Below are 12,546 nucleotides of genomic sequence, written 5' to 3'. Positions count from 1 at the left end.
GTATGTGGGATCGCTCCCAAATCCACACCACAGCTTCCAGGTGATTGCAGAGTGTTTTTACCCATACAAGTTTTGAATACCCAAAATACAGATACATATTCATCATTTTGGTACATCCCATTCCACACTTCGTATGCTGATCACTCCAAAAGCCATTCAGCATGTGTGGTTTGTTCCTTGAAATGGGTCGGTGTCCCTTTCATGGGGAGTGGTCCCAAAATGAGGAAGTCAATGAAGTCTTCCTCCTTCTGACCTTTCTACCTTTTCAATGCCAATCTGACAAATGAACTCTTGGTAGAACTCCCATTCCTTGTCTTCAGTTGGTGTCAGAACAGAGGAGGCCACAATTGTCTGATGTTCCTAAAAGCTATTTGTCAATCTGTATTCTTCATTATAAACCCAGCTAACTAAACATTGTGCTGACAAGCAATTAATTATTAGTTAACTACTAACTCCTAACTTTATCAAGGCCTACTCATTTATTTTAATTAACTCTAGTAAGGCTTATCTCTAACTAAAATCTTAGCTCCTCTAAAATCTCTAAATTCCTTAAAATTTACGTTTCACAAAGGTGCTGCCACCAAGGGGGTAAATCCCCAAAAGCTGGCACCCCAAAGGTAAATCACGTGCTGGGACAGGTGTTTACACAGTGAGCACTGATGCAGTCACAAATCCTCCCCCTCTGCTCTCTCTGATCCAGACGTGCCTGGCCACAGGCAGGGATGCCTCGGGCTATGATCCTTTGTAAAATCCCTGTGTTTCTATCTGGCCTTAAGCATAAACAGGAAAAGCAACAGCAATCAGAGCAGCCACAGCACGACCCTGTGTCCGACAGGTCCCCAGCAGCAGATCCAGAGACAACAGCCTCATGCAGCTGAATGCAACAGCCCTGCCCCGCTGCCTTTCATCTGCTGCTCATCCTCAGCACAAAAAGTCCCCATTTTGAGGAGTTCAGTTCATTCCCTGGAGAAGTAACCTCAGTCTACTGCTTATTGTCACCCCTCTGGCCATTCCCGCAGAGGAGCCTTGATCAGAAGGGCCACGAGAGCTGAACTCAGGTATTCAGGGAGGTCTGGGGAGCCCAGGTGATGCACAGAAGCTCCTGAGCCCTTTATTCACAACAAACAGGGAACCTGACAACTGCCAAACCTCCTCCTTTCAGCAACAGCGAACTGCTATTGATGTTTATTCATAGAAATTATTACTGATACAGGCAAAGCTCCACTGCACACCGTGGCCCATCCGTTCTGATTTATAAATTCCAGTTGTCTGGCAAAGAAATGCCTGCAAATCTTCCCTATTGTCTGTGGGCATAATCCCATAAAACCAGCAGAATGAGTTGTTCTGGACATTTTGCACAAACTTGTTCACAAATAAAACTTGTCTTCTGCTGCGACAGCGCACATCACATTGCCATTCCATCTGAAACTTCAGGTGGGAATAAAAGAGATGTGGTAAATCCTGGGGTTTCTAATGGAAATCCCTGCCAATAGTAACTGTAGAGGACTCGTAATATCCATCTTTAGGGACGATTCCTGACAGCTGATTTAACAATTCCACAATAAGTGGGCATTTTCTGACAGTAAATTTTGGCAGAAATACATATTGCACCACACTGCCAGCTCCCCGTTAATGCTCCTGCACTGATGGATGTTTTATCTCACGTATCATGAACTGGGGCCAGGGATAGAGGAAAACAATTTAATGGGATGAAGTGTTCTCCACCTTTTTTTAGACAGTGCAGGACCTGAGTGTTGGGGACAGGGTGGAAATAAACCAGAAGAGCTTTTCCTTTTGTGCTCAGGTCACTGTTGGGTGGATTCATGACTGGGTCATACTCAGGGATCCAGGTGAAGGATGTGTGTATTGGGAGCCCCGGGTTCTCTGTGTGCTCAGCAGGTGTCCCTGTCCCCTGTGGCTGCCAGGAATCATAGGGTAGGGCTTGTTTCTCACCAGAATCCTCCAGCAGTGCCACTCTCACCAGAATCCCCCAACCTTCACATCCCTCAGGTGCAATTAATGATGGTTCCAACTCTGGAGATCTTTCTTAAAGTGAAGATTAGAAAAACCCCAACAGGACCTCGTGGCCCTCATTCCTCCCCTTCAGCTCACAGCTAGGCTTTTCCTGGCAACATCTGTTCTTAGTTCACCCTGCTATTTAATAAATCCATTGACAAAAATGATGTCTAAATTAGGGTTGAGGTTGCAGGAGCAGCTCAGGCTCAGACAGTTTGCACTGACCCCACTCTCCTTGAGCATCCCTGCCCCAAGCCAATGCTTCCCTGGCCCTGGGCAGGCACTGGGCTCTCCCAGAGCACTCCCACAGCTCTCACAGAGAGACAGAGGGATGACAGTGCCAGAGCTGGGTAACAATTAAATCAGTAAAACACACACACTATTTCTGTCTCTCAGGCAACACACACATGATTAGTTTATGTAAATACTTAACGCAGACTGGCAAAATAAGCACAGAGGCAGCTTATTTTCCTGAATAAATATTTATCTTGGTGCTTATGCTGTTGGTGGGCTCCTCCATGACCAGCCACTGTCTGCAGGTTGGCTCTGGCTGAGGTTGGGCACTGCAGGATTCCCACAGTGACCAGAGCTGTACAGGAGCTGTCCTGACCCACAGGCCACATCTCCCTGATAACTGAGAACTTGGAGATAAGACTTGGCATGTTCTGATGAAAGCCGAATATCTCTGCAGCAAACACAATCATCCCTGTGCTGAACGCCCCGTGAACTCACAGCTGTTCCAGCCAAGTGAAATGCTGGAACTGGGTGAATGAGGAGATCCAAACCCTTGGAGGTGTGTTGGAGAAGTGTCTGTGTTTGATGTGTAGCTGCTTTGGCAGAATTCATCTTTTTGGCCTAAATTCAGCAGAACACTTAAGAACAGGCACAAGACTTGGAAGACGTGTGAGCTCCAGTAAAACAGAGGTGCAGGCTTAAGTGGTTTTTCTGGACAAGGGTCTTAAAGCCACTGGCACTTGCTCTAATTCCCCATCTTTAATAAAACCCACCTGACTGCAGCAGCTCAAGAGCCAGGGCTGAGTAAAGGAAGCAGCCAGTCTGGTAATTGACTGCCCAGTTTGGAATGTCAGAGCACGACAAATCAAAGCTTCACCCTTGGTGGGTTTGATTTAGATCCTCTCTGTCAGCAAACCCTTAATTAGAGGCCACCTTCAGAAAAATCTGCATCGATAAAAAGGATATGGAAGTGCAGCCCTGTGCTGCCTCTAATTGCTCAGGACACACCCTAGCCCAGGCTCCAGAATCCATGCTCTGTCCTGCCTGAATGTGACATTCCCTGCAAGGACACAGGGCTGGGAGCACATCACAGGAGCTGCTGGAGCCACACAATAAAATTTTATTTCTGTGTTAAAAGCAGTTGGATCTCTGGGCATCCATGCAGATTTCTCTCTTTTCATTTTCTGTGGCAAAGCACAAACTCCAGGCTGTTCTTTAGCTCACTGTATCATTCTGACAAATTTGGCCGAGGATCCCTCAGCCTGGCCATTGCCAGCAAGCTCTGGCCATAGAACATTTGCTCCCTCCTTCAGAAAAACCCATAGCCAAATCCTTCAACATCTTCCTTGCCTTTCCCTGGTGAGTCAGGACACCCACACAGAAGTGATGGAGGAGGGAAAACGCTGCATTTCTTTTGCCATTTCTGCCTTGTGACTGTGCGGAGCCCTAAGCCAAAATTTCCAGGTGTGCTGTAAGGTGGTGGGAGCAGCCAAGCTCCAAACCTGCCAGGATGGTCCCCAGGATGCAGAACATCCCCAGCTCAGGCTGGGCAGCCACCAGTGCCACTTCCAACCCTTTCAGCTTCTGTCCATGTCACCACAACCACAGCTGGCACAATGGGCTCGCTGGGAAAATATTGTTCCCATTTTCCACAGGTTTTGACAAGTGCCAGTGACTGAAATGAGCTCTTCCTGAACCAGGATGATATAAAAATGTATTTCCATTTGAAAAGTGAGAAGGAAAGGAAACCAACCAGGGTTGGCAGCTGGAGAGCCACATTAGAACAAAAACACATCATTTTTACCCTTGTTACATAATTCCTGAAGGCCTCTGTTCAGGAGTTTTAAGGCTGCATTCGTTGGAGAGGGGTCCCTTACAAACACACACACACACACACACACACACACACACACACACACACACGTAAATGCTCAGAAGCTCATGGAGAGAGTCTTCCTGTTGTAAAGGACCTAGATTCCTCTATTTATAAATATTGCACTGACTTTCATCACAGATTGGCAAGGTCAAATGAAATTTTTAGTACAACCTTTACCCCCAGCACAGGCCAGGGATCTGCTCTGGTTCCTACAGTGAACCCCCAGTTCCTGCTGAAGCAAAGTATGTTCCAGCCAGTGTTGATTTAAAGTCCATGAATAATGACAAATCTACTGTATCTCTAGGTAATTATCACTCGTGGGTAATTTAGAATTTTAATTTTCAGAACCAGATGTTAAATAAATCTCGTCCAGGCTCCTGGCATGGGGGGTGGTTCTGCTCAACTTCAGAGCTGTAATTTATGTGTCTATGTTTCTTTGGAAGTTCACAGTCTCAAAGAATGATTTGCAAAGCTCAGGCAAGGAGGGTGATATTGAGGAAAGCTTGGATGTGTTTACTTGTGGCTTTTAAGAACCTGGCTGTGAGAGGAACGAATGCAGCACTTAACCAACAGAGAGTGAACGTGGTTGCTCGCTGAATTAACACACAAATTAGTAAATAACAGAAATAATAGAAAGAAACACAGTTCGTAGAAGCTGTCAGGATAAAGAACATGCTCAGCTGAAATTCTTCACGGGGCTCAGAGCACTCCAGCAGGATGGGCTGAGGAGTCCATCATTAAATAGTGTTTCCTCAGAGGGTCTCACCTCCACACCTCCCTCCCGAGCAGGCACCGAGCGCTCCTGCCCGGGACTGAGCCTCTCAAGTTGTGTCATGGAATGACTGAGGGGAAAGAAATTGAACCTTCCACCTCACGCTGCCACAGCATGGCTCCCTGCAGCTCCATCCACACCCTCCTCTCCTCCTGCATCAGCGTGAAAGGCAGGACAACAACAAATGAAAGGAAGGACAACAACAGCAGCAACAACAAACCACTGCTGCCAACAGCAGGGTCTGCACACAGCCTACTCGCTCTAATAGAGTCTTGTGGTGAGGAGCAAGCAAGACAAGGGTCACTGGCACTCTAGAACTCTGTAAAATCTGATTTTTCTGACCATTTCAGAAGAGTTCGTGGCATCGAGGCAGAAGCTGCAGAGGCTGTAACACCTCCATTTGGTTGTGCTGTATTTTACAGTGAGCATTATACCCCCAACATCTGTATTTCACAGCAAACACTGTACCCCCAGCTTCTGTATTTCACAGCGATTGTGTACCAGGTGTGCAGCAGCAGGGGGGAACCCCAGGGCTGCTCTTTGGGGGTTTTTGGCCTATTTCTGCTGTGTGAGAGCTGTGGTGTCTCCAAGGGGATGGAAACACCTCGGTTTGTAACTCCTCCTTTCTCCCTGCCTGTGTCCCCTCCCTCTGTGCTCTTTGCAGAAAGCTGACCTGGCCGTGGCTCCTCTGACCATCACTCACGTCAGGGAGAAAGCCATCGACTTCTCCAAGCCCTTCATGACCCTGGGGGTCAGCATCCTCTACAGGAAGCCCAATGGGACCAACCCCAGCGTGTTCTCCTTCCTCAACCCTCTCTCTCCCGACATCTGGATGTACATCCTGCTCGCCTACCTGGGGGTCAGCTGTGTGCTCTTTGTCATAGCCAGGTAAGGGGTCCCTGCTGGCAGCTGCAGCATCAAACCCTTGTCACCCCTGAGCTCCCCTCTGCTCCATCACCATGGGCCGGCTGCTCGCTTTCACACACTCACAGCATGAAAGAATTTTAAGGTTTCCAAAGTTTTGCAGCCTTTCCATCTTGTCTGCACCTCCTGCTGTATGAAGAGAAGTGTCTCTGCATCATTGTCCATTCATCCTTACTGCTCCTTCCCAGCCTCTGCTGGGACCTGAGCTCCCATCTCCCCGTCCATTTCCCACTTCTGTCCCTGATCCTCCACCAGTAAAGCTCACACAAACACAAACCCTTCCCTATATCAAAAGAGTGGAGAAGCCGTTGCTACGGATCAGACAATGTGTCTGTTTACAAAATTAATATGCATCTAATTAGCATGTTTAAATCCTCTATGTTTAAAGGCAGAATTTGCATACATTTGCATGACTTGTTAATTCCGCAGGGCCTTTGATGAGATACAGTCCAGGGTTGCTCTCAATCCATGATCCCACCTTTTCAAATCAAAACAAAGCAGCTTCCCTCTCCTGCAGGCAGGTGCCCTCCATGACCACACACAGCCCTCGATGGAATATTTTGCATAAACACCATGTCCAGGAAAGATTCCTCAGCCCACTCTGCAGTTTGATGTTAATTTCTCATTATTTCCAGTTGAATTTATACCACTGGGGATTTCAGAACCCTCCCTGTTTTGGTTTAGGGGTCCATGCAGACATTCTAACCCAAGGTCTGCTGTGCTACACCTTCCTGGGAGCATCCATCAGAAACCTTCCTCCCTCATCCATTGACCTGAGACAAAGGAAAGACCAGATACAGAGCTGGAGCAAGCAGACTCCATTAACCCTGATGGTACAACAAATCTGCAATTTTCAGCATCCCTCAGTCCAGGGGGGCATTTAGAGCAGATTTCCTGCATTTACTCTGTCATATCCTAATTACACAGAACAGCAGAGTGAGCTGGGCATGAGTGCTGTGAGCACCTGCAGTGTTCACAATAGGAGCTTGGTTTTTTCCTGTTCCTAATGGCCACATCCAGCCCAGATTGCCCAGACCCCACTTTCACAGTGTGTTAAACATGCATGCTGAGGCAGGTACACCCTCTGACCCCTCCTCTGCACAGGGGCAGAGCTGGACATTTGTTTTTCTCTCAGAGGACGTGAAGGACCCTCCCTGACCCAGATTTCAGCTGCAATTGCCCTCCTGCCTTGTCTTTGCTGTGCCTCCTCACCCAAGTGTGTCGGGGATAACCAGGTGCTCTCAGCAGCACAAGACTCTCCCCTTGGCTTCCCCAAGGTAACCAGGAGAAGGAAAATCCCGTGGTGGCTGATGGAAAGCCCTTGGCTGTGTGTCCCTGCCATCCAGGTGGGCACAGCTGGGTGGGCTCTGCTCCTACAGAGCCCTTGGCTTGGATGGCACCAGGCACCAGCCTGCTCGTGGGCCCTGCAGTCACAACTCAAACACAATTTTACATTTAGCAGCTTATTTTTCCCAGCTCATAATGATCAGATCCGACCCAAATTCTCCAGATCCTGCTTTCAAAGCATGTTAAATGTGCAAATTGTATCTGCACGTGAAACGCTGCAGAAGGGCTGAAGGAAATGCTGGGACAGGCCCTGATGTGAAAGTCCCTCAGTCACTGCTTTGCACAAACAGGGATTACCCAGCCTTGGTTTTTGGCTGATGTTGAGGGATGAAAACCTGAAGAACTGTGGCTTTGTCTCGGGTTTTATTCTGAAATGACCCTCAGCATCTCACTCCATCACATCAATTATGATGTGATAGAACAATTTTTCCCTATCAGGCTATTTTTTGGACTAAATTCAACACATAAAATATTGCAATTTCAGTTTCTTTTTCACGTTTTGCTCCCGACATTTCTTCTGTCATTCTCTTCCTTCAAACACCAAGTACTCGGGGTAATTAAAATTCTGCAGGACTGGTCTTTTAACACATAGAGATGGAAGGCAAAAGATTTCACAGGGAAAGTATTTATTGCATTCAGAAGTAATGGAAACAATATCTGCTTTTGACCCCAGCAAGGCCTCTGAAATCCAATTCTCAGAAGAAAACCACAATCAAAATAGAAAAACCTTAATTCAGAGACATGACTCTTCTGAACTAGGCACCAGAGCCCTCTGCTCATGCCCATAACCATAGGTCAATGCCACTTAAAACAGACTCAGGAAGTATTTAGAGGCAGGCAAAGGATGGATTTGGTCCATCTGTCATTTTAATCAGCCTTTCTTCGCTATCGATGGAGTCCCTGCTCCCAGCCAGCCCCCAGAGAGCCACCAACACTGGCTGTCCCCACAGCTCCGTGGGATGCTGTGTCTGGGGGCTCTGCTGCCAGGCTGGCACCTTTTCTCAGGCTCACACAGCCTCCAAATTACACCAAACCCCTCTGGCTGCGTGGCAGGGTGGGTGGGTTTAATCTCCATCCTAATTGCAGCGAGGTCTGGGACATCCATTGAAAATTTCTCTGGAGATGCAATTTAGACTCAAAAGTATTTTGTGTTGGATCTTTTAAACTTCTTCAGAATGCTTCGATTTCCCACCCAAAAAGCCAAAAGAGACAGAATGATCCTAGTTTTTGATGAAATATTCTCAGAGCCCACAGTGCATGGAGGATGAGGGGAGCCAGCCACAGAGAATCCTGAGTTCCCCCATTGATTTGAGCTCTGGCTCGATGGGGTCAACGAGCTCCTCTCCCTCCTTCCTTCATTACCTCTTGCTTCCACCAATGGTTTCTCTGCTCAAGCACTGGAGGCTGTTGCTGCTTTGCAGATTTCTGAATATTTCTCTGTCATTTGAGATGCACCAGTAGGTTTTTGCTCAGACCTTGAAGTTCTCTAGCATGTCATCTTGCCAGGCTCATTGATCTTACCCATTCCCTTTCCTTTTCATAGTCTTCCATTGTCAGCCCAAGGAAGTTTTAATCTAATTCCTGAACTCTGACTTTAGCCGCAAGAAAGGACCAAGACACCGTCCTTCATCCACCTGTGGTGGGAATCTATAGCAAGTTCCAAGGAATAAGCAGCACATAAAGCCAGGTTCAGCCTGGTGCTTGTTTCCTTCCTGATTTCCTCTGATTTAGAGAGCAGAGGAGGGTGAGCAGCAAGGACAGCCCAACCATCCCCTGGATAAACAAGCAGCAATGTCAGGGTGCAGCCTGAGCAGGACCTGTGTTTCCACACCCCAAACCCTGCCCAGGGAACAGTCCCAGCTATGGGAAGGTGAGATAAACCAGGGAGGAGCAGAGAGATCATTGGACTGTACTTTGAAGGTGGAAAACAGAAGCAAATTGGCACAGCTGTACCCAGGGAAATCTTTTCTGAACCCACAAGAGCCGTGGGCTGTGCCTTGTCCATCTCAGGGATGGTTTTCCCCCAGACCCCTCCCGTGCTCGGCGCTGCTCCGGTCGTGTGCCAGGACCACAGTCTGCACTGACACGTGCCCAGGGCAGGTCCCAGTGCCAGGAGGCTCCTGGCAGAGAGCTGGGACCCTTCTCCAAACAAACCCAACTGTCTGAGCGAGGCCGCCCCTGGAATGGAGCCATGAACCCTCTCCTTGGGTGGTGGCGCATCTGGTGGGGAATTACAGAGGGAAACATCTCCTGACAGAGGCTGTGGGCTGGGCTTTGAGAAGGGGCTGTTGTGAATCTCCAGGGATTCCAGAAGGAAGCGGAGATGATAATTAATGCCTGGTTCAAAAGCAATTATACCAATTATGTTTTTAATTTAATCTCTACAAAATTTGGGACTCTCAGAAAATGTAAATAAACAGCTCTAAAAATATTAACATCTCTCCTGTTTAGCATCCTCCCCAGATCCTGGCTAAATGAGCTCATTCCCAGCAGTGCTTGCCTGCCAATCTTGGGCAGAATCTGCAGAGATATTCCCAGGAAATTCCCTCAGTCTTTCTCAGGAATTGCAGGGCTATCCATGGAAATTCATCCCCACAGGGAATAAGTTTCCACCACAGGGCAAAGTGGCATCCACAATCCACAGCAAACTGCCACCACATTCCAGCCAGTGCCCTGACTGGGCCAAACTCCTGCTTGTCAGGATGGTGGAAGCTCTACTTCTCAGTGACCTAAATTCCTGATTCCCATGTGCATTGGTGGGAGAATCTCCTGAAATACCAGTTTGTCCTTGCTGTTGCTGCAGAATGACCAAGGCTTCTCCTTAGTCAATCAAAAATGCCATTCCTTCTCATGTTTTTGAACTGTTACATACAAGAGGTTACATGTCTGGACCCTATCCCATCCCATCCCATCCCATCCCATCCCATCCCATCCCATCCCATCCCACCATCACGTGCTCCAGGTGCTGTTGTAGGACACAGTAGTGATAAGATGATCCAAAGTGACCAAAGGCTCTGGGGAAGCCACCTGAGACACCTCAGGAGGACTTGGCTTCCCAGGTGTCTGCTCTCCAGAATGCAGGACACAGATGTATAGCTGTGTGGGTGACTTGGGCTGAATTTGCCTTTTTCTCTATAAAGCTCTGCACCAGAGGCTCAGCAGCCCCTGCACAGCAGCACCACAGGCATTGAGACTCCTTTTTTCCAGTTCCTTTAGAGTCTTGTCCTGCCACATCCTAACTAACTGATGCCGTAAGATTTTGGCCTTTATATTTTTCAAATCCTGGGCTGCATTAGTGCATAACTCCATATAAAGTGTTAGTTAACTGTCTTCACATTTTGGTCAAACAAAACAATCATTCTAGACCTTAGATCCAAGAACACCCTACAGCCTCAGGTCCTGAAAAGTACAAACAAAAGTGAAACAGGGGGATCAAATGGAATATTTGACTTCATTACCTGAAGCTGTAATTGGAGGATTAACTCCTGACATGTAAATGGACCAAACTTAGATCTGTCAGAAAAATTCGTGACCCTGCTTGGGTGTAGTCTCTGGGAGGCTTTGACTGCCCAGGGTGCATCTATTGAAGGCCTTAATAAATACTTTAATAAATATTCTTATTCTCTTAATCTTGACTAACCTCTGTTCTAGGGCACTCCAAGGCACCCTGACAAGCTCTGTGTGAAAAATGCATATTTTATGATTGGCTTTTCGCAAATGTTACAATGAATATTATATGTGTAATGTTAGAAAGTTATGCTGTATTAATTCTCTTAAGTAGTGTGTTAAATATAGTTTTAGGTTAGAACATAATGTTAAAATAGAAACTCTGCCATGTAGGATTTGTTACAAGCTCAAGCAATAAGATGAGATAATCAAGGAAGTCTTCACACAGAGATGTCAGTGAAGGGGGCCATAAAATGTTACAGCCTCCTTATCAGAAAAGACAAACATTCTTCCACCTTCTCTCCGTCTTTTCACTAGGATTAAGGAGAAGAAGTTGACAAAAACCAGAAAAGTTCTTAATTTGCAAGGAATTTATGCATCATGTATGAGATATATGAATATGCAACAGGCTGTTGCTTTTAAGGTTATTCTTTTGTTCACAAGGGATGTTTGTCATGACTGAGTGTCCGAGAGCATCCAGACGTCCGTAATCCTTTGCTTTTTATTGCCTTGTAATTGTCCTAACTCTAAATTTTATTACTCTGATTGTGTTACTATTTTTATAACCATTTTCTTAATATCAAACTTTTAAAAATGTTTAAAAACCAAGTGACTGGCTTTTCCACACTCTGGTTTCCCTGTGTGCTGCAGGTTCAGCCCATACGAGTGGTACGACGCCCACCCCTGCAACCCGGGCTCGGACATCGTGGAGAACAACTTCACCCTCCTGAACAGCTTCTGGTTCGGGATGGGAGCGCTGATGCAGCAAGGTAGGGGCAGCAATTTTGCAATTTTTAAATTGAAAATTTGTTTTGGATGCAACCTCCCAGCACTTCCTGGCCCCTGCAGCTCCAAGGAGGAGCACTGCCTTTATTTCCCTCAGCTGCTTCATTCCCCCACATCCCACAGACTCTGCAAATTCCTATTTCTGTTAATTCGAACCATTTGTTCAGTTTCAAGCTCTCTGACCTGGCTCTCTCTCTGTTCTAAATCAACTTTTCCAGCACACAGGGTGCCTTGCCCTGTGCTCCATCCCCACTTTTACCCTCCCCTGGCCGTTCTGAGCAGTGTGAGATGTCCTGAAGCTCCTCCAGCCTGGGCAATATGAGGAGCTGCCCTGGGAGCCTGTGCCCAGCAGCCCCTCGGGAGAGCTGTCAGTGGCACTGGTGTGAGCCACCACGGTCACAGGGACCTCCGAAATGGGATAGGGATGGGATTACATCCCTGTGTGTGAATGGAATAGAGAGATGCAGTGAATAGAATCAATCTGTTCAGAAGGCAGCGGGGGGGGAGCTTGGGAGCAGCTCTGAATAAGGAACAAAATTCAGCTGCGATCTAATTGCAGAAAATCCAGGAATAGAAATAAGTGGAAAATGTCAAACATTTGTCACACTTTAATTTACCGTGTATCAGTGGTTATATCCAGAGAGCAAAAGAAGCACAGCCTTGGCTCAGTGGCAGGCACGGAGCTCCTGCTCTGAGCTCCACTGCTGCCTGTAATAGAGATTCCTCCTGGATCTCAGCTGCCCTCATGGACAGTGACAGTTCCCAGCAAGAGGGTTTAGCAGGATGAATCATCCCTCTTATCAGATGCTGATAAATGAAAAGAGCTATATTCTTTTTAACTCAATTCTGCATCTGAGAAGAAAAATATTTCAAAGCCAGACTGATGTCACAGCATCCAATGCATCAAAGGGCCGGAGATGGGAGA

General features: G+C 47.1%; 1 protein-coding gene across 2 annotated transcripts in view; it reads left to right on the top strand.

The window, feature by feature from the left end:
- The window catches only part of GRIK3 (glutamate ionotropic receptor kainate type subunit 3), a 125,839-nt gene that overhangs the window by 98,496 nt on the left and 14,797 nt on the right, over positions 1-12,546 (top strand). For both annotated transcript variants that reach the window (XM_085559977.1, XM_021554851.4), the window contains exons 11-12: positions 5,563-5,786; positions 11,487-11,605. In XM_085559977.1, coding sequence (XP_085416103.1) covers positions 5,563-5,786; positions 11,487-11,605 — 343 coding nt within the window. The remainder of the gene's footprint in view (positions 1-5,562; positions 5,787-11,486; positions 11,606-12,546) is intronic.

Source organism: Lonchura striata, chromosome 23, assembly GCF_050655825.1.
Source record: "Lonchura striata isolate lonStrDom1 chromosome 23, ASM5065582v1, whole genome shotgun sequence".
In the NCBI taxonomy this organism is placed as follows: domain Eukaryota; kingdom Metazoa; phylum Chordata; class Aves; order Passeriformes; family Estrildidae; genus Lonchura; species Lonchura striata.
This window is presented reverse-complemented; position numbering and strand designations above follow the sequence as displayed.